This window comes from Mesoplodon bidens, assembly GCF_964165515.1.
Source record: "Mesoplodon bidens genome assembly, chromosome: 20".
Lineage (NCBI taxonomy): Eukaryota > Metazoa > Chordata > Mammalia > Artiodactyla > Ziphiidae > Mesoplodon > Mesoplodon bidens.
The window spans coordinates 11,476,223-11,498,194 of record NC_138181.1 but is presented as its reverse complement, the minus strand read 5'-3'; the positions used below and the strand labels follow the sequence as shown (position 1 = coordinate 11,498,194).

The 21,972-nt window shown below is 47.2% G+C and overlaps 1 protein-coding gene across 4 annotated transcripts in view; it reads left to right on the top strand.

Annotated features, from left to right (window-relative positions):
• Positions 1-21,866, top strand: part of PLEKHA2 (pleckstrin homology domain containing A2) — a 56,204-nt gene extending 34,338 nt beyond the window's left edge. For all 4 annotated transcript variants that reach the window (XM_081220894.1, XM_081220893.1, XM_081220895.1 and 1 more), the window contains 7 exons: positions 3,791-3,931; positions 4,943-5,089; positions 5,423-5,491; positions 5,845-5,915; positions 9,777-9,840; positions 17,405-17,482; positions 17,907-21,866. In XM_081220894.1, the coding sequence (XP_081077020.1) occupies positions 3,791-3,931; positions 4,943-5,089; positions 5,423-5,491; positions 5,845-5,915; positions 9,777-9,840; positions 17,405-17,482; positions 17,907-18,269 (933 nt within the window). In that variant the 3' untranslated portion in view covers positions 18,270-21,866. The remainder of the gene's footprint in view (positions 1-3,790; positions 3,932-4,942; positions 5,090-5,422; positions 5,492-5,844; positions 5,916-9,776; positions 9,841-17,404; positions 17,483-17,906) is intronic.
• The last annotated feature ends 106 nt before the right edge of the window (positions 21,867-21,972 follow it).

Below are 21,972 nucleotides of genomic sequence, written 5' to 3'. Positions count from 1 at the left end.
GGGTCAGGAGCCAGTTTTTCTGCCCGCAGATCACTGGTCATTTAGTGCTGGGTCATTGAGTTCTTATGATTGAAGATAATGGTCGACATAATGGTATTTAAAGAATTGAGTTCGTTGGGGCTTCCCTGGTGGTGCAGTGGTTGAGAGTCCACCTGCCGATGCAGGGGACGCGGGTTCGTGCCCCGGTCCGGGAGGATCCCACATGCCGCGGAGCGGCTGGGCCCGTGAGCCGTGGCCGCCGCTGAGCCTGCGCGTCCGGAGCCTGTGCTCCGCGACGGGAGAGGCCACAACAGTGAGAGGCCCGCGTACCGCAAAAAAAAAAAAAAAAGAATTGAGTTCGCTTGGAGTATCAGTATTCCTGTGTTAGTTTTCTTGGGCTGTCGTAACAAACTGCGTGGCTTGTACTTGGCGTTGCCCGGCTAGTAGCTGGATGCCTCCATCTCTGTCTCCACCACTGTATGGCCTGTGTGTCTGTGTGACCTCTCCTTTTAGGAGGACATCAGTCATTGGTCTTAGGGCCCACCCTAAACCAGCATGACTTCATCTTAATTATATCTGCGAAGACCCTATTTCCAAATAAAGTCACGTTCTGAGGTTATGGGTGGACAATTTTGGGAGACATTATTCAACTCACTAAAGTTTTTCAAAGGGTTGAACATTGAGCAGTAAAAGTAAAGCATAGCTCTCCCTCCTTCCCTCCCAAGTTGGATTATTCCTTGTAGCAATCTAGCCATGCCTGGTGGGAAGAAAGATGAGTCCTTGCAAATTTCGTTTCACGTTGCAAATGTGAACCCCGTGGACCTCCCCCATTAGAGGACCCTCCACGGTGGGTGAAAGGGGTCCTACCTTTCATTGGGATTCTGGGAGATACACAAACCAAGAGGATGAACTTGTTTTCAAGATCTGGAGTGTAGTTATTGGTGAGTTTGCCCTCCACAGGCTGATTCAGAGTCTCAGGAAGTGGAAACAGCTTTGCAGAGGCTCCAGGTGGTTGGCCAGAGGCAGCCCACGATGCAGGGACATGAGTGGTGACAACCAGCGGTTCTCCAGGTGGGCTGACAGGTTGAGAGGCAACACAACAGCCAAGTCACCAGGAGTCCTCTTCTGGCCACCGTGAACGCTGAAAGGTCACTTCCCTCCTTCTTTGCTGGGTTTCAGGAATTCATTTGGGTCATTTGGAGGCAGTTGTGTTGTTCCACGGTGATTATATCTCTGGACACCCCAGCACTAATCCACATCCCTAAAGAATTCTATCATATCGGAGCAAAACACAGAGAAATCGGAAAGGGTGGTTCAGGTAGGTAGGTAGTGGTGTTTAGCAGTGGGGCAATTACTTCATTTCAATGAGCTTTAGTTTACTTCATCTATGAAACGGAGAAAATAAGGCCTACCTGATAAGATCGTCTGAGATGAGAGATAATGCAGTAAAGAGATGGGTACTTTGCCTGGCACTGAAGAGAGGCCCAAAGCAATGGGAGCTGTGGTTGTTCCTCAGCCAGAAGGAAAGGACAGGGTGGATTTCTGGCCCAATCTGGAGAGTTGGTGGGCAGAGGCCACCATGGTCTAAGCTGAGTGCACAGGCCAGGAAGAGGGGCCCTGTCTCCTTTCTGGGGCCCCAGTGTAATCATGATGGTCTTAGTCCTTTCGATAGATGCCAGGGGGTGTGGCCCTTGGTCCCTGTCCTTGGCAGGCAGAGTTCTCCTATGGCCCTGAGCTGTGAGCTCTTTTTTTCCCCCCTGTGGCTTGCAATAGTTTATTTTTTTTAATTAAAAAACAAAATGTATGTATTTATTTATTTATTTTATTTTTGGCTGCATCAGGTCTTAGTTGTAGCACGTGGGATCCTCTGCTGTGGTGCGTGGCCTCCTCGGTGCGGCGCGCGGGCTTGTCTCCAGTTGTGACGCACAGGCTCCAGAGCGCATGGGTGCTGTAGTTGCGGCTCGCGGGCTTAGTTGCCCCACGGCATGGGGGATCTTAGTTCCCTGACCAGGGGTTGAACCTGCGTCCCCTGCATTGGAAGGCGGATTCTTAACCACTGGACCACCAGGGAAGTCCCTTAAGTTTTAATTTTTATATAGTTTTTAAAGGTTTCTTTCCATTTGCAATTATCACAAAATATTGGCTATATTCCCTGCATTATACAATATATCCTTGGGCCGTGAGCTCCTGAACAGTCCGGATTCTTAGGTCTTTCTAGCTCCCAGGGTTGTAGAAGAAGTGGAAGAGGATGTTAGTTTTTCTCGTGGTGTCTGCAGTTACTTTCCTGGCAGATCCACATGGGGCGTTGAGTCCTTGTGAAGAACAGGCTTTTTTTTTCTTTTAATTTAACTTAATTTAATTTTTTATACAGCAGGTTCTTATTAGTTATCTGTCGTATACATATTGGTGTATACATGTCAATCCCAGTCTCCCAATTCATCCCACCATCTCCGCTCCCCACCCTTCCGCCCCTGCTTTCCCCCCTTGGTGTCCATATGTTTGTTCTCTACATCTGTGGAAGGACAGGCTTTGTGATGCTGTGGGTACTGCATCAGCAGCGTCAGGGTCTGGTCTCTGTCTAGGTATTAATCGGCTTTGGGCAGAAAACTGGACTACTATGGGCCTCTCTTGTGATGAAAAATTTTCCAGTATAAATGAGAAATGGACAAGGAGGAAGAAAAGCGGCCACATGAATGAGGATAAATGACCTTGGGTTGGGAGGACGTTCAGGACTGTGGCAAACTGAAGAATCTGTTCCCCATCCGGAGAGTGGACAGCTGCTTTGCTGGAAATCAAGATTTTTACGTGAAATATCCCAGATTTTAACAGCAGATTGAAAAACACACTGGATAGGACAAATGAAACACAGTTGGGGCAAGTCTACCTTTGGGCCACCAGTTTGCAACCTGTGGTCTCAAACTTGCCCTAAAAATTCCGTGATTCTTCCATCAGCAGCGGTGCTCGAACTCCGTCATGGAGAGGAGCCAAGATAACTCATTCCACAGAAAGGGCTGCATTTGTACATGTCAGCACCATTTATAAAAAGTTACTTAGAATCTGTTGACAGTTAAAATACTTTTGTAGTTTTATTCATATTTCTAAAGTGTTGAAATGTATAGCCTCTATCATTTGATGACCGTGACAACTGTATGACTATGTCACTCAGTTAGTGACAGGTCAGGAGTTACACCCCAGGCCCTGGGGCTCCAGAGCTCATGCTCCCCAAGTCCTGTACCATATACCACAGGCATCTTACCCACTGCCGAGCGTGCTTTTCTCCCATCTTCACATTCCCGGCTCCTTTTCGTCCACCAGGTTACTGTTTCAGCATCTCTCCCTTTGGAGGCCTCCGCCACCCACACCAGCCACGCCAAGCATTCCATTTCACGTCGTTCCCCTGCTGCTGCCAGTCTCAGCTCCTGTTTATTGTCTTCATGGCACTCGCCACGATTTGTAACCATTCTGATTGTTAGTCTTGCTCTGTATTTTTGGTCAGTCCCCCTGATCAGCACGTATGTGGTGTGCGGGCAGGACATGTGTCTGTGTTTGCTGTTTTCCCTTCAGTCTCTAGCCAGGCAAGGGCTGACTCATAGTAGGTGCTCAGTACATTTGTCGAGTGGGTGTGTGTGTGGTGGGCGTGGCTTGCTGAATTCCTCATCTACAGGTATGGATGGATGGAAGGGTAGCGGGGGGAGGGGCGTCGTGCTATAATTTCGTACGTTAGCTCTCCTCCCCTCCCCCTGCCTGCTGTTGCCTCCCCACTTTTCCTAGGCCTTCTGTTCCCTGTTAACTGTTCTCTCATTCTCCCCAGGTACCCAAAGTTGGGAACCTGCCCCTGACGACCGAAGTTCTCAAGAGCCTAGCAACTCCTCTGGCCCTAGAGAAGAAGCCACAGGTGGCCTACAAGACAGAGATCATCGGAGGCGTGGTGGTACACACGCCCATCAACCAGGTGCTGGGGCCTGGGGCTGCCAGAGGGTGGAGGGGTTCGGGGGTGTCCGTGGTGTGTCAGTGACATGACAGAAGGGCTGGACCGAGGACGGGGTGAGGGTAGCGGAGCCAGTGCTCATGCGGTGGTCAAGAAGATACCGGCAGTGCAGAAACTGAGGCCACCGCATCTGAAGCTCTGTGGCAGTACGGCACTTGTGAACCCCCTGAGAAGTGGGGTCGAGGATGGCTGGAAACAAGCCCCACTGTCCCTTGGCCTCGTCTGGTTTGCGTTCAGAGTCTTCCCTTTCTCCCGGGTCTGCCCAGCCTTCCCAGCCTTGGTCTGTGAACGCACCCCGTACAGTGCCTTCTCGGGGGGGAAAGCCAAAGGTTTTTTTTTCTGGTTTCTTTCTTTCTTTTTTTTTTTTTTTTTTTTTTTCTTTTTGCGGTACGCGGGCCTCTCACTGTTGTGGCCTCTCCCGTTGCGGAGCACAGGCTCCGGATGCGCAGGCCCAGCGGCCATGGCTCACGGGCCCAGCCGCTCCGCGGCATATGGGATCCTCCCAGACCGGGGCACGAACCCGTATCCCCTGCATCGGCAGGCGGACTCTCAACCACTGCGCCACCAGGGAGGCCCTTAACATCTTTATTGGAGTATAATTGCTTTACAATGGTGTGTTAGTTTCTGCTGTACAACAAAGTGCATCAGCTATACATATACATATACCCCCATATCTCCTCCCTCTTGCATCTCCCTCCCACCGTCCCTATCCCACCCCTCTAGGTGGACACAAAGCACCGAGCTGATCTCCCTGTGCCATGCGGCAGCTCCCCACTAGCTATCTGTTTTACAGTTGGTAGTGTATATAAGTGCATGCCACTCTCTCACTTCGCCCCAGCTTACCCATCTGGTTTATTTCTCACTCGACTGCCATCCTGGCCCAAGAGGAAGAGATGATTGGCCGGAGAGGGTGGGGTCAGGGGTGTGGCTGCGTCAGGAGGGGGAGGCGCTAACCCTGCAGCTGTTTCCTTGTAGAACGGTGGGGATGGGCAGGAAGGGAGTGAGCCCGGCTCCCACGCCATCCTTCGAAGGTCTCAGAGTTACATCCCCACGACAGGCTGCCGTGTCCCCACCGGCCCCCCCCTCATTAAGAGCGGCTATTGTGTGAAGCAAGGGAATGTGGTGAGTGTCCATGCGGGGGCTGGGAGGGGTTCTGGGGGCCCCGGGAGCAGTGGGTGTGGGCGAGGCAGAGGGGAGGGCAGTTTGCAAGGAGGAGCGTGGAACCAGCCACGCCCAAACCGCCCAAACCAGGGAGAGGCTGGGGTGGGGAGAACTCCCGCCCCGCAGCTCGAGGTGATCCGAGGAGTCGCCCCATGAGAAGAAGTCCTTGCCCCTGACCCCCAGCGTGGGAGCCTGGCTTCGGTGGGGCGGGATCCCCAGGAGCTTAGAACCAGAACGAACCCCCGGAAATGCTGGGAACTCTTGTAACATCCTGCTCTTTACCCTTTATTTCAGCGCAAGAGCTGGAAACGGCGCTTCTTTGCGCTGGACGACTTCACCATCTGCTACTTCAAGTGTGAGCAGGTTTGTAGTCACTCTGGGGCCCGCCTGAGGGGCTGTGAGGGCAGAGGCACAGGAGTCACACCCACGTGTGTGTGTCTGAGCAGAGATGTGGGCACACAGACTCCGGGGGTGCCTGTGCCTAACCTCCGTCCGCCTGGTGTGCGCATCTTCACGGTGATGTAAAGTGGCCTTAACTCCCTGCCTTCGTGGTCAGGGCCACAGAGCATCTTCTTAGATTTCTTTCCTCTCTTGATTATTTTGAGACCTTGTCTTGTTTGCCACCTGGTTTTAGCCAGTCATCTCTGATGATGATGGCTGCCTGGTCTGGGCGTTGGGCTGACAGCCTCATGCACTGTCTCTCTGTTTCCCCCCAGGACCGAGAACCACTGCGTACCATATTCCTCAAGGATGTTCTCAAGACCCACGAGTGTCTGGTCAAGTCTGGGTAATTGTCCCTGCTTACTCTTCTCTGGTCAGAACTCCGTGTGCCCTCTTAACTCTTTTTTATTTTTTTAACATCTTTATTGGAGTATAATTGCTTTACAATGGTGTGTTAGTTTCTGCTGGATAACAAGTGAATCAGCTATACATATACCCCCATATCCCTTCCCTCTTGTGTCTCCCTCCCACCCTCCCCATCCCACCCCTCTAGGTGGTCACAAAGCACCGAGCTGATCTCCCTGTGCTGTGCGGCTGCTTCCCACTAGATATCTCTTTTACGGTAGTCTATGTAAGTCCGTGCCACTCTCTCACTTCGTCTCAGCCTTAACTCTTCTGTTACTCCCCTTCTGAGGCTCTATACCAGAACCTTCTTCCAAGAGCAGGAAGATGTTGTCTCCTTGACATCTGTGGCTGACTCTCCACATCCAAGCTGCCGCAGCTGTGAAATGGCGCTGGGCAAACCTATCTTCCCATTCCCCTTACTCACTCCTGAAATGAGCCTATGGGATACTTTTCTGATGGAGAAAAAGAAAGCATACAGAACAAAGGAGAGGTCCTTCTCAGGTGTCAGCTGCTCATCTCACAGGAGGACTGGGCTCAGAGGTGGAGGGGGACTGTGCCCTTCGTCACTTGCTTTTCAGTGCATCTGCTCAGAGCCCTGTTTATGCCAGTGCCTCTGCCCTGAACTTGCTGTGCCTTTTTCCTCTCCTCATTTGGACAAAGTCCCTGATGTCTTCTTAACATGAGGATGATTCACAGCAATGCTCTTGGGCAGGACGAGGAAGTATTTTTAACGTGTTCCTGTTTCCACTAGGAAATGGTCACCGTTTCCAGTGCCACAGAGCATAGGACGAGTTTGGGACCTGGGGCCTCTTCGAGGGCTCTCCTATATCCAACACCCATACAGGTGCCCCTGGAACCAAACTTTAGAGACCCAAGGGCATCCGGGCATCTAGCAGTCCTCATTTGGCCCTCAGTCTGCAGTCTGTAGGGGTATTATTTTGAATCTCCGTCCCACGGACTGTGCATGCAGAGCCTGCGTCCCCAGGGAAGCTGTTAGCAGCAGACTGACTGTTCTCACATGAAGGCATGGGAGGGTCTTGCATGAAAACGAGGTGTGTTGTGGCCCAAGGAAGCAGGGACTGTTGTGAGCCTTGCAAACGGCAGTTGCAGAGTGTGGAAGATGAGGGAAGTTCCCACCGACAAATTATCATTCGTGAAAGGTGCTACAGATGGAAGTTGCAGAAGTGTGGCTCCAGAGGTGACGGTGGAGGAGAGATGGGGCTTGTTCCTGACCCTGGAGGCCCGTGCAGGTTGATGGGCGTATTGGGGCAGCTTAGGGAACCCAGATAATGTTTGTTCCTAAGAGCGCTTTGCACTTTGCCTGAGCCAGAGTCAGACTGAACTCCGAGGAAAAGACTTGAGGGAGTTGAAGATCCTCGGGGAAGGAAGTTGCCGAGGCCCTGCAGGTTCCAGGCCTGTGAGACTGGGGTCTCCCAAACCCAGTCACGGGGGTTAGGGCATCTGAGTAGTCAGTTAACGTTTTGTTGAATTGAATTGAGTTGAATTCAAAGGCAACATGTAGCCTGAGAAGTAGGTATGAAAAGGGTGGGGATTTCCTCCCTGTTTTGCTTTTACCTCCTCTGTAGTAGATTACATGATTGTGCTGTATGCGCATGAATAGTTTAAAAGGTTAAAGCATCTTATCCAGAAAGAAGAGCCATCTCCACTCAGATACTCAGAAAGGAATTATAATAGCTAATGAAATGCATTTCAAATGGCCAGTATGTGACATTCATTGTACCAGGTGCCTCATATAACTTACGAGATGCCTTATATAACTTATAACTGATCTTTGTGGTAAGAAGCTTGGCAGAGGAGGGCTTCTGATTTCCATTTTACAGTTGGGGTAGAAAGGCTCACAAAGTTTTAAAAATATTCCTAAAATACCTTTGCCCAGTGGAGTCAGGATTGGGTCCCCAGGTCTGTCTGACCCCTGATTGCTGTCCCCGCCCATGTGGGTCTTTAGTCTCATGCTCCTCCTTTGCCCAGGTGACCGTGTCACTGGCAGCGCACCTGCCGTTTCCTTCCAAGTCCTGATTCCTGAAGCCAGCCCTGCCTGTGATCAGTCCTTTCTTTCTTTTTCTTTCTTTCTTTCTTTTTTTTTTTTTTTAATTTTTTGACCACACCACATGGCACGTAGGATCTTAGTTCCTCAACCAGGGATCAAATCCGGGGCTCCCTGCAGTGGAAGTGCAGAGTCTTAACCACTGGACCACCGGGGAAGTCCCCCTGTGATTAGTCCTTTCTTGGAATTATTCTAACTCTTGGCATATAACATGCAGTCTAACATCTGACAGTATAGTTTTGCTTTTTTATGTTCTTTCATGGGGAAGGAATTAGATCTTTTACTCCTTATATGTTCCCCACGGTGACTGGATACACAGAGCAGGCATTTCACCCTGCAAATAATTCCGGCTGATTGGAGGTTTGTGGCTGAGCATCAGCTACCTCTCGCCTTCTTCCTTGCGGAAGTAGGGTCCCTCTTCCAAACCTCACACCCAATTTGAAGCATCCTCAAGTGGTCTACTCTCTCCTTCCCTTTTTCCTCTAGAGCATCTAGTCCCCTTCTGAGAGCAGGGATTTAGTGAAGCTGATGCAGTTGCTGTGTGGGTGGAGAAAGGCTTTGGAAATAAGAGATTCAGGTCCCTTAGGAGAGGCACCTGGTAGTGGAGTAACTGAGAGTGTAGACTCTGGAGTCGGACCCGGTTTCAAATCCTGGCTCTGCCGGTTCCTTACTCCGGTGCCATGGACAAATCATGGAACCTCTCTGAGCCTGGGTTTCCCCATCCATAAAGTGGGGAAAGTCTTATTGCCTCCTTGGATTGTTGGGAAGATCGGATGAAATAACACATTAAAAAACACAAGGAAGGGCTTCCCTGGTGGTGCAGTGGTTGAGAGTCCGCCTGCCGATGCAGGGGACACGGGTTCGTGCCTTGGTCCGGGAAGATCCCACATGCCGCGGAGCGGCTGGGCCCGTGAGCCATGGCCGCTGAGCCTGCGCGTCCGGAGCCTGTGCTCCGCAACGGGAGAGGCCGCGACAGTGAGAGGCCCGCGTACCGCAAAAACAAAACAAAACAAAACAAAACAAAAAACCCACAAAGAACAGATTGGTGGCTGTCAGAGGCGGAGGGTGGGGAGTGGCCGAAATGGGTGAAGGGGGTCGAAAGATACAAGAAAAAAAATTTGAGTGTTACGTACGAGACAGTGATCATTTGCAGTGTATACAAATATCAAATCATGCTGTACACCTGAAATGAATATACTGTTTTTTATCTTACAAATATACTGTTGTATGTCCATCTCTCAATAATATATATGTATGTAAAAATATATATTTAATGGAGCATAATGGACATAGAACAGTGTGTGCTTGTGTATATATATAAAAACAATAAAATTTTCATCTACTTGACCCTCAAATAAAAACACTTGAAACAGTACTTCTCACCAAGCACTTTGTATCAGTACATCTGAGCCACTACAGAAGCACACAGTCGTAGACGGTGTGGGGTGTGGTGCATGTGAGGCAGGAGGTTTTGGAGGCCAAGGAGCTTTGTCCTGTTAGAACTGGTGGTGATGTGCACTGGGGAGGGGGATCCATGGGGATGGTTAAACCACTTGAGACCCTCCAGGAAGTGAAGCTAGAGGAAGCCCTGTAATGCCTTCTGAGGCAGGGGAGCAGGAGGAATGGCCTGTGACCCCCTTTTTAGGGTAGGGGCCACAGGTACCTGCCTCAGGGTGAATCAGGTCCTCAACGGGTGACCAGCATGCCTGATAACTTTCTACCTCTTTCTCTGTCTAGTGATCTGCTGATGAGAGACAACCTGTTTGAAATCATAACCAGCTCCAGGACCTTCTACGTGCAGGTAAAAAGCTCGCTGCCAGGAGACGCTGACGTTTCTTCTCTGTGGATGGTGCACTTGTAGGCCTGCCTTTCCCTTTGCTTTCTCTTTTATTTTGTTCGAAGTTTCTTGGTGGTAAATTTAGCCCCCGATAGTCAGTCCGAGTCCCGTTTTATTCTAAACAGGATGTTTGCCAAAAGCTTCCCAACCGTAAAATAATAAGAACGGGTTGAGCCGCTGCACTGGGGAATGTGAGTTGGTACCAGCTGCTCGTAGCTGCTGGGCGCCAGCTCAGCCGAGAAAAGGAGAACTGGTCAGTGGTTTCACTTCTCCCTTGGAGGGTATTTATAAGCCCCGTCTATGTGTGGACAGCACTGTGTGCGGAAGGACAAAAGCACAGAGGGCCCTGTGCGGGCACCAGGTGCACAGCCAGCTGCACAGAGAAAGCCATTGTTTGGGCTCCGACGGTTCAGCTCTCAGAAGCATCTCCCCTCCACCCACAGCCTTGGAGTTCTCCCAACTCCTTCTCAAATCATAGGAGCTAGAAAGGCAGATTTCTAGCCTCTAGCATGGCCTAGACTTTCAAGGCCAAGTCCTTGCTGCAGCCTGCCTAGCCGTCCACAGAGCGTGCCTTGATGCCTGCAGCCTTGCGGTGATGGTGCCCGTCTAGCGCCAAGACTGCCATGGAGTGTGTTGGTTGAAATGTGGGGCTCCCCGACCAAAGCTGCTCAGGGTTCCCCGTGCGCTCCCCACTCAACACCCTCCCTTTCGTGAGGTCGACCCTCACCCATTTCGTGAGCAGCAGGTCCCTCTGAGCGGTTCCCCCTTCCTGAGCCCAGCAGACATGCTAGCAACCTGAGGCATCTGTGTGTCCCGTTCATTTAGACAAGCATCTGGGAAGAGCTGTGGAAAAGTGCTGCTGGGGCCCTAGAGCAGCCTCCACGGCCGTTCAGGGACACGTTTGAGCTGTCGGTGCTCCAAAAGAGTTTCCAGTTCTTGGACTTGACAGATGGGGCGTTGCCTCATCCTGGGGACCCCGCATTGAACAGAGCGGATCCTGAACCCGAGAGGGAGATAGTCAGGTAAACAGGCAGTTAGAACAGTGTGCTGAGGTGGGGAGGGCGTGTTGGAGAGATGAACGCAGGGGAGCTTTCGGGGCAGTGAAACCGTCCTGTGTGATGCAGCAGTGGCAGATGCGTGAAACTGAATGTCACAGCACAGAGCATAAACCTTTAATATATGCAAATTTAAAAAATGATTTAGGAGGTCAGGTGATCCTAGCATGGCATGCAGAATATGACCAAAGAACCTAAATGTGTTACAAGTATGAAACAACCTCACTCATGGGGGTGGGGGAATAAAACAACAAAAAAACAAAACAAGAGAGCAGTGTAAGAAGGGCTACCCTTAGAGTGAGTAGTGGTTGCCCTGGGAACTCCCAAGAAGGGTACCTCCCCCAGTCGCAGGGAGTCAAGGGAGGTTTCCTGAAGGAAGATACACCGAAGCCAAACCCTTGGAGGAAGAGTGGCCCAGGCAGAGGGAACAGCAAACAACAGGGGTTAAAAAAGCTTGGAGATGAAAGGGGCACAGGTGCTGGGAAGCTGATATGGAGGGCCCGTGGCCTGTGGGCCTTGTTCAGGAGCTTGTATTTTATCCTGGGAGTTAGGGTCCTTGGAGGTTAAGCTAGGGGAGTGACCCAACCAGATCTGCCTCCTAAAAATCCCACTTGGGCAAGTGACCTAAGAGCCTTGTTTTCCTCATCTGTAAAGTGGAGATGAGAGCCCTCAGTCCTGGTCCTGTTGATGGGATGCTGGCGGTGATGTGCGGTGCAGTGTAGGGGACAGGTGAGAAAAGGGTTAGACGGGAGCCAGGGAGATCAGTGGGAAGGCTGCTGTAATGGTTTCAGTGAGGGATAAAGGAAGCCTGAACTTGGATGGATGGAGAAAAGTGGAAACATTTGAAGCTACTGATAAGTCCTTTCCAGGACTTGAGAGTTGATTGGATGTGGGGTGAAGGGAGCGATTATGCTCTGGTTAAGAGTCTAGAACAGAGCCTTGGACTGGAGATAGTGATTTGGGAAACATGAACGCCAACCAAAAAAAAAAAAAAAAAGTTCAGAAGACACTGCATCATTGGCACGAGTGTCTGCACATTGACCAGGGCCTCATCATCATTTCTGTCCTACTTTGCCATCTGCTCCCACATTTCTAGGATAAAAGAACACTCACATCCCCCTGAATAAATAAATGAGCAAATGGACAAATCTGTATATAGCACCAAAACTCAGAAGGTTGGAGAAGAGTAGAGATTAAAACTCTTTAAGTCTATGTATTTATTCATTTAAAAACAACAACTATAAACTCGTTTATGTTAACACAAGTAACATTTAATGAAAAATAACGCTTTCTAAAACAAAAAAGCAACAGGGGTAGCATTTTTTAAAATATAGTTTTGCAAATCTCTTTAATGGCTGGTTTATTAGAAGACAGCAGGATTCTCATATCTGCTTCTGCACTCAGTCTGTGGCCATATGTTGTTTTGATGGAAGAGTATGAAGAAAATCTGGCCCCGCAGAGACATGTATTTGGAGTAAAGGGATATTTTAATAGCTCTTTCAGATAATTGTGGATCTTCTTTGATTCTATACTGAAACTTGACAAATCGTAGTTTCTTAATGTTTAGGTGCTGTGTGGAATCAGAAGCTGCTATCAATAAACTTTCATACTCTTACATTAAAATCCATTGGTCAGTTTTGCACTTTGAATGGATCATACGTGGCAGGGCTGTATCTAAAGGTGGGATTGGTTCTTGGGGAGAGGTAGGGGTTATTAGCTTGTTGGAAAGGGAGGGCTGCAGAAGTTGGGAATGAGATTAAGAAGGAGATGGCTAAAACTTTTGGACAGCTGCAGTGGAAGTAACCAGAGGTACATATGGGAACCCTTTTATTGATGGCCCATTAGAACTCAGTGCTTGAAACCATTGCAAGTGTTATGATACCGGTCTCATACCAGATAATCAGAGCTCATCGGACTGCAGTAAAACCACAGACTGCAGTGACGCATTTAATACCCTTTGTTCCTCTCACCTCAAAAACTGCCCTCAAGGACAGAAACCCTACTTTTCCTTTTGAACCAAGCACCATAAACATGTACACACTTAAGCAGACCGGGAAGAGACGAAGGTATAAGCTTGGCACTTCCCTTCTTGTTCTATTGAGTTTCAAGGCTTTTTTTTTTGGTCTCTTAGTAATTCACCACAGGGTGGGTGGATTTCAGCTCTGTGTTTTACTGGTTCATGGAGCTACCTTTGTGATGTGGTTTTAAGATATTTTTGAGTTTTTGATGAAAGCTAAGCACAGGCTTTCCATAAAAGATAGATATACACATACACTGTAATTTTTGCATATAATTTTTGAGGTTTCACTTAATTTCTGTTGCCAGTGGAATCCAGTTCTTAAAACTACTGATAGAGATTTAAACTGTGATCTCAGTAACGTAATATCCTATTTCTTCTCATGTGGGATCAGTATCTGCTTTTCTCTTTGAATAATATATATATTTTTAAATAAATTTATTTATTTTATTTATTTATTTTTGGCCGCGTTTGGTGTTCGTTGCTGCGCACGGGCTTTCTCTAGTTGCGGCGCGCGGGGGCCACTCTTCATTGCGGTGTGTGTGCTTCTTATTGCGGTGGCTTCTCTTGTTGCGGAACACGGGCTCTAGGCGCGCAGGCTTCAATAGTTGTGGCATGTGGGCTCAGTAGCTGTGGCTCAAGGGCTCTGGAGAGCAGGCTCAGTAGTTGTGGTGCAGGGGCTTAGTTGCTCCGCTGCATGTGGGATCTTCCCAGACCAGGGCTCGAACCCGTGTTCCTTGCATTGGCAGGCGGATTCTTAACCACTGCGCCACCAGGGAAGCCCCTTGAATAATGTTTTAAACATTAGTGAACATTAAAATAATGTTTACTACTGTTTATTATCCTCATGGCTGGGTTCACTACCTAGGTTATCTGACAGAAAAATGTCCTTAAACGGAATTAGAGCATTAGGGAAGAAATGTAATTAGCAAACAATTTCTGTCTCAAATACTAAATGTTTTAAGAAAGAGATTTAATTGTTTTTCCCATCATATTAGCAAAGATTTAAAAAATTGTAATATTTAAAAAAAAATAAAAAATGAAAGGTTTGGGAAACATGGCAGTCCAGTGTTTAGGACTCCACGCTTTCACTGCCGTGGGCCCAGGTTCCATCCCTTGTTGGGGAACTAAGATCCTGCAAGCCACGCATTGTGGCCAAAAAATTAAAAAACGTTTTTTAACTGTAATATTTAATTCTAACAAGGGTGCATGTAATATACATACATATATATATATATATGTTTAAATGAAATCTATATTATTAACTAGAAATCACTCTGGCCATATATAAGAAGAGCCTTAAAAGCATAGATACTCTGGGACTTTCCCTGCGGTCCAGTGGTTAAGACTCTGCAGTTCCACTGCAGGGGGCGTGGGTTCGATCCCGGGAACCAAGATCCCACATGCCATGTGGTGTGGCCACCCACCCCCAAAAAAGCATGCATACTCTTCAGCAACTTTCCCTGGGAGCTGAAGAATCTTAAGTATGAAAAAAGCTTTATACACAAAGATGTGAATAGCAGTATTGTTTATATTAGAGAATTGGAAATGATCTGAACGAATTTTAGAGGATCTGGATTCTTGTGTTTGAGTTTCCAGCTGTTAAGTCAGGTGATTCCCAGTGTTCTCTGATTCAGGATTTCTTGCTAAGTGGGGCTGGGGTGAGCACACCTGGGCTGGTTGAGTGATTGCTCCTAGAGAAGGAGTGAGTGTTTGTTTTCTGTCTCCAAGGACAGTCAGATAGGTGGTCTGTGGCCTGTGGGCGGGGCGTTCTTTGCTATGGTGATAAAAGGACTAAAAGTAGCTTAAAAAGCCCTGGAAACTGACTATTGGACTCTCATCATGGGGGTCTTGCAATCTGTTTAATGAAAATGTTCCATCTCCTGTGTGATGCGGGAGACCTTTGTCTCTCCTTTAGCTCCCATCCCCATCTTTCCCTCTGTCTTCTCACATTTCCCCACCAAATCAACTTCTGTTCCCCTAGAAGGGAAATCTGGAAGAAATGCTTTTCTGCTGATGGACAATTTAATTGCCACCGTCTCATTCCAATTCAAAATCGCCTTTCTTCTCCCCCAAATATGTTATCTTATTTGGGTTTTTTTTTTTTTTTTTTTTTACAGAAGTTCCCTTTAATTATCTTTTGCTCATATTATTTTAGTTTACTTGACAATGACAATAATTTACATGCAGAGGCTCTTTCCATATTGACTTGATAAACGCACCCCTGCCCCCGCCCCCACCCCCCCGAGTTGCAACTTGCTGCCTTCTACATTACTTTTTGTTTCCAGGGTCATCTCTATAATGTAATTGACTAGTGAAGTAATTAAGAATTTGAATATGACTTTCTACATAAATTAAGAAGCATGCTGTAATATTACTCTGCTTACAGTTGAAAACTTTTTTAATAAGCAAAGTATTCTTTTGAAACTGAGATTGGAAAATACAATGTATAATTGGTCACTTTATCCAGAGGAAAGCAATACAGCTAAGGTGAATTGAGATATAATACAGTTTTACTTTAAATTTCCTAACTGTAGAAATAGACATTAGCATTTATGGATAACGTTATTTATAATAGAAATAATTATTAATATCTTTTCAAACAACCCAAGGAATCTGAGAGACTTCAAGAAATATAGACATGTGTACAGAAACCCTTAAGAAGGCTGAAAGGAATACAATAGAAACCAGGTAGGCAGTGAAGACCTGGTCACCCTCCCGTCTGTAAGCCATTTTATGGGGCTGATAAACAAGCATATTAAGAAAAAGTATGGTATCTTATTTGATCCCAACAATTTTATCCTTTAGGTAAGAATTATCCACAGTTTGAGTATGAAGAAAATGAAATTAAAAAGTTGTAGGGAGAAGGCAGCAAACATATTTATCATATTGGAATTTAAGGCTTCATCTGAGTCCCTCATATAATAATAACAACAAAACAATGACTAATGTGAAGCCCTTTCTGTGTATCAGGCACTTTCAAACTGCTTTACCTAAATGAGTTCATTTAATTGTTCCCAATAGTTCTCCTTGTGGAACAGGTTAGCTAGCCCTGCTATCAGTAAAATACTTTCTGGAAGAATCTTGGAGACCGTGTCCTGGTTATCTTTTTAGACTAGGGATGGATTTCTTTTTCTGGGAAACCACCAGGTTGTCAAGTAACTGGGAAAAGAAAAGTCCAGGGAAGAGAGAAGGCAGGTGAATTTGCAGCTATGATGCGTGACAGGGGTCTTCTCCAGGGGCACCGTTGCTGCCTCTCTTTGGCCCAGCGTGCCAGGGTGTGAAACTGTTCCCCTTGTAAGTGTCCTGCACACACCTAACCAGGGAGGGTTGGTTTGGGGACAGGATGGGGTAAGCCTGCAAATTTGAGGGTTTTAAAAAGACTGGTCATGTATTACCTTGATATAATGCAAAGAGAAAGAATCATTCTAGGCATGGGGAGAGTGAGGGGTAGATGTGGAGAATTTTGCAGGCCAGCGTGTGTGGTGTTTGCATTCATGTATGCACGGGCATGCAAGTGCACGCCGGTAATTTGGGGTGGCTGTATCAGGGGAAGGTGCAGGGTGACAGACAGAGGTTAATAAAACGTTTCTGGAAGTCAAGGCTTCGTTCAGTCTTGGTCCCATCTGTGTGCCTGGTACCTGACGTCACGTGTCACCCTGAGTAAGGCCTCAGTAAATGTTTGCCAGGTTCACTTGGATTCAACTCCTGTAAAGCTGGAAAGCACTGAGAATTCCCAGGGCTCTACGTACTGTGGCTTGGCTTCTGATTGTCCTCTTTCTTCACAGAGCCGCTGCTGCCCCCTTCTGGGGTTGCTCGGTATTTCTGGGGGAAGAACTTTTTAAGGCCTCGGCTGTGCCCTCCCTACATGTTGGTGAGCTTGGTGCTGCAAGTCTGGCAACTCTTGAGGCCTGGATGGGACTCAGGACAGACCCAGATCACTTGTGCTTTGAGAGAAGCCCTGTTCCTGGAGAAACCACCTGTCTGGGAGGATTTGGTTTTAATGGGACTGGAGCTGAAAGTGGGATCATTTGTTGGGATAGCTGTGGTAGAAGGGTGACTGCACTGGGTGTCAGGAGAACTGGAATCTAGACCAGCCCTAAACCTTGGGCTCTGGCTTTCTGGGCTTCATTTTCCTTTTCTGTAAAACAGGGGGTGAGGCCAGGCCGATTGTGTTCCAGAGGGGGTGAGGGACTTCAGTAGGGATGGGCCTCAGCTCTCCCTCTGTCACGACCTCTGCCCCACTTTGAGCCCTTTTATTTATGGGGTGACAAATATGATTTTGCTGGGGAAAAAAAGTGTCCTCAGAAGTCTGAAAGCCACTGGCCTGGATGGTCTCTGAGATCCCTTCCCGCTCTAATGGTGTGATTTTATGAACTTAGAATTGAGTCACAGGCGTGAAAACTGAAATCACAGCGCCAGACGTGTCTCTGTAAGTGTGGTGGGTGTTTTGCAGGCAGACAGTCCAGAAGACATGCACAGCTGGATTAAGGAGATCGGGGCAGCTGTCCAGGCCCTCAAGTGCCACCCCAGAGTAAGTCACTTCCTTCCTGTTCACAGTCACTGTCAACCTCGTGATGAGTTGTCCCGAGTGGGTGGGTTTTATTTGGTGACGTAGGGAAGCAGCCCGGTGCCCAGATGCAGCTGAAGCCCCGGGCTGTCTCTTTTGACTGGTTTGGGTACAAATTTTTATTTTTTGTTTTTTTCAGTAGTTGGAGGAGGTGAGGTAGGGTTGGATAGAGAACCAGAGCTTCTGATGTGTCCTGCACATCTCCCTGCCAGGCAGACCTTGACCCTTCTGGGGTGAATGCCGCTGGCCATATTTAATTTCTGTAGACGCGTGTCTCTGGGCCTGTGAGGGTGGTGATCCTGGAGGGGGTCCTCTTCCTGGGACCTTGGGATAAACATTGTCAGGAAAACTCTTACTTTCCTTTTTTTCCCGCCTTTTCTTTTTGTAGGAAATGTCCTTTTCTCGATCCATTTCTTTGACCCGCTCTGGAAGCTCCAGCCTCTCAGGGGGGCCCAACTCTGTCTTGGGCAGAGGGCGGCTGCCTCTGGAGGAGAGAAGGGCCCTCTGCAAAGCCCCCTCCATGGCTTCCTCCTGGCAGCCCTGGACACCTGTCCCCCAGGCTGGGGAAAAGCTGCTGCCCACTGAAGAGACTCCTGAGGACTCTTTGTTCATGCCTCGACTTGGGGAGAGCAGTACTTCTGGGGTGCTGCCCAGCTCCCGGATAAGGCACAGATCGGAGCCCCAGCACCCCAAGGAGAAGCCATTTGTGTTCAACCTCGATGATGAAAACATACGGACCTCTGATGTGTGATGAGGCGCAGTGCCCAGGAGGGAGGGGGAGGACTCAGATGTCCAAGGGGCCGTGACTCAGTTTCTCCACCTGCTGGAGGACAGTCAGAGGCCTTCCTGGCACTCACATCCCTGTGGAGCTCTCTTGGGGGAGGGGAGCGCCCAGCTGTTTGTTTGTTTTTTTTTAAAGTCAATGCAGTGTTTTTAATTCGGGAGAGTCACTAGGTTAGACCTGTAGGCTTGCTCAGTGGAGAGCGGGGTGCCTCTTACTTTGACTCTTCCATGGTCCACCTGGTGAGCGGAGGTTGGAAGTCCAATTTCATCCCTAACCAAGTTTTAGTTCCTTGTCCTTGTCTTATTAGCTTCTTCCCTTTGTTTTCAGGCCGGGCGCAGAACCTTGAGGCCAGTCATCTGGTTTTATCCTAGTCCTGTTCATTGGCTGAAGTTTGACTGTGAAGTAGGAGGGTGGGAACGAACCCAGCTGAAACTGGGGGAGGCGGTGGGGGACACCCAGGCTCCAGCTTGGCCTGGATACATTCTGAGGGGAGGTGTTAAAATCTGGACGCTGGTCGGGGGGGCCCTGAGTGTCGACCAGGGTAGATTCCCCCCTCCTCCGGGGGACCTCCATAGGGGAAGAAATAGGGACCTCCATAGGGGAAGAAGTGGGGACCTCCATAGGGGAAGAAATGGGGACCTCTTGTAAGGAATGGGAGAATGCACTCCCAACCCCAGTGCATCAGCCAGTTTTGGGAATTACTCTTTGACCCCCAAATACTGTCACTGTGAGAGACAGACCTGCCCACCCTGTTGCTGTGTCAGGCCCTTAGGATGGGTTTATCAGTGTTCAGTGCTGAGAACAGAACAGACATTGCCCTTGATATGGCGTTGCTTGGAATGTGTGGAGGGTTGATGAGTGTATGATAGTTCACTTGTGTGATACATCAGATCTGTATTTTAGAGTTTGAGAGTTGCTTTAAAGCAGGTGCCGGGAAGAGATGGAGTTTAGTTCATCCAGCTAAAAATTTTTGATCCGTGTTTTCCAGACAGAAGAAAAGGTCTCTTTTCGCAAAGACAGGTTACCTTGGGTCCTTGCCTCTCAGCTCTTCTTTCATGGGCCGATAGTAGTCTAATTTTAAGTGCTGTATATTGTATACCTTGGCAGATTTGCTTTCTTTCTGTTCTTTGTGTTGCCCTTTGGATGATGCCTCGTGTCTGTACTTGCATGATGAAATCTTGTCATCTGATGAGGTTCTATGTACATACCAGTGAGGAGATAACAAAGATAATCTTGAGAGATATTTATATCTTTAATAAAATAGAAACTGTGCAGAGAAACATTGATTTAGAGCCTATGCATTGCTGGTTAGAGATTTCCCAGGTAGAAGAGCATAGATTGTATTTCCCATCCCGTATTTTAGGATGTACCTTCTTCCATTTGACAAGAGATCCTATTTCCAGGGTCCCTGGGAGAAATTATCTGTCCAGCTTATGTGGTGAACTGCTACCAAGGTTCCCTAAAGGGAGGGAGCTTAACTCAGTTCTATCTAGAACTCTTTATCAGCTAGATCAGTTAATTTTGTCTTTAAATTAAGAATTAACGAGTAGAGGAGGAGACTATGATCAGAAAATCCTTAGTGGCTTGAGGGAAATGTGTTTGTTTGTTTCGGGCAGTGTAGTTTCCTTGAAGTCTGTGTCAGGTTGAGAACTACTCTTGACCATACTGCTTTGGAGATAACTTTCACTTAAAGTGTTTGCCCTAGTGGTCCTGGTATAAAAAAGGAAATCTCCTCTAGATTTCTCTCTCTCTCTTTTTTCCCCCTCTTTTCTGCAGCCTCCTGTATACTTTTGTCCTTAGAAATCCCTGGTTTAGAGATTATTTATTTATGAGTGATCAAGGTGACAACATACTTCAGGTAGCCTGATTTCAAGAAGCCATTACAAATTCCTAAAGTTCTTTGTCTCAGGTTTCATCTTCAGATTTTCCTCAAGAAAATTCTTTGGCTAGGTGAAAGAAAGTGCACAGAGATACGGAACTAACAAAGATAAATTGGGAACTTTTGAGATCTCTGTAAACATCCCCTAACGCATGGAAAGATGTCATCTCCTGGTGTTTAAGTTGTGAAAATCTACCCATTTCTTCCTCTTTTAAATAAACTCTCTGCTAGATTACTACTGCTAAATTAATTGGCCATTATGGTAAGCTGATCTGTTTCTTATTCATTAAGGTTTATTTTGAGAATGTATTAAATTAAACATACTTATAAATCCAGATTGTATTATCATAATAGAGGGGAAACAAGGATTCTAGTTGGCAGATACTTGGGAATTCCAAGTTAGAGCGTTGTTAATGTAGTTCCAACACCAGATAAATATAATTATCTTCAATGAAGCTTAGAGGCATTCTCATTGCCAAATCTTATTTCAGAATTCCTTTTGTGTTCATATTTCTTAGCTTCTGGTTAATTTCACATCACACCTCTTAATGTCACTACACATGTGAGCCAAAGATGGTGCATATACGACCAAAGCATTTGGTTTCAAATGTGGAAAATGGAACCAAATGGAAAAAACAAGGAGGGGATGCAATATCGATTAGTAGTTAAGTGCATAAATTTGTTTATGGAATAAATTTGTTTTTTGTTTTGTTTTGTTTTTTAAAAAAAAGGAACCAAAAAAGGTACTGCATTTTTTGTGTGTGTGTGTGGAATAAAAACATTCTCTGAGTTGTGCTGTTTTCATAAGACTTTTGACGTGGTCTTGACCCACTGTGTGTAACAATTTCAGGTGTCTCCCCATAGGTGAACTATTATTGTCCACTGTTCTTGAAAGTTAAGGAATTGCTTGCTCAGGGTTAGCTGATGGCTGGTGAACGTAGTTTGGCCTTCTGCATTCTGTGAGATGACAATCGTACTAAGGTGTCCATCAGGTAAAGCGATCTCAGGTGAAAAGTGCAGAGTTACACATCTGTCTTTGAGTAGAATGCTGAGCTCCCATGAGAAAGAGTCCAACTTCATAGTTCACTTGAAGCAGAAGGTGGTTTGTTTTTGTTTCATTTTTTTCCCCCTGAATGTAACTGTGCTCTGATATGGGCTGAAAGGATCCTTAATAAAGAAGTGGCAGATTCAGTAGTTGAGCAGTGGGATTCGATATGTTTGTTTTCACTGTTAACCAGATAAATAGGCATAAGGAAGTAGCAGAGTTTTGGAAACTGAGTTTCCCAAATCAGCTTTGTTTATAAACTTTGAACATGTCAGAAATGGACAGATTTATGACATCTTTTCTACCAATGTCACTTTTTTTTCCTTAGTCCCTTTTTCTCTCTGTTACTGCCTGCAGTAGTGAATTAGTCACTCATGCTCGGTAGAGTTTGAATAAAGCGAATATTTGGCCCCAAAACATACTGTTTGACCCCTTCCCCCGCTGCTCCCCAAGGTGTAGCATGATTCTGTGTTTTGAACCAGTTCGTTTCAGCTGTGAAATGCACTGACTGTAGGCTGAGCTGAGTGCATGGAAACGCTTATGCTTCTCATTTTAAGCGATCTCCTACTTGGTATGTAGCAAAAAGTAATTTTCTAAAACTGTTTTGTCGCTTGTTTTGTAATAAAAACCATGTGAAATACTGAAATAGGGTGTGTGTTTTCCTAACTCGGATCGTCTGTCCGTGGGTGGGTGAGTTGTCAGTCTGCCCCCGTTCTTGGTGTTCTGAATTTCACGAGGTGGGGAAG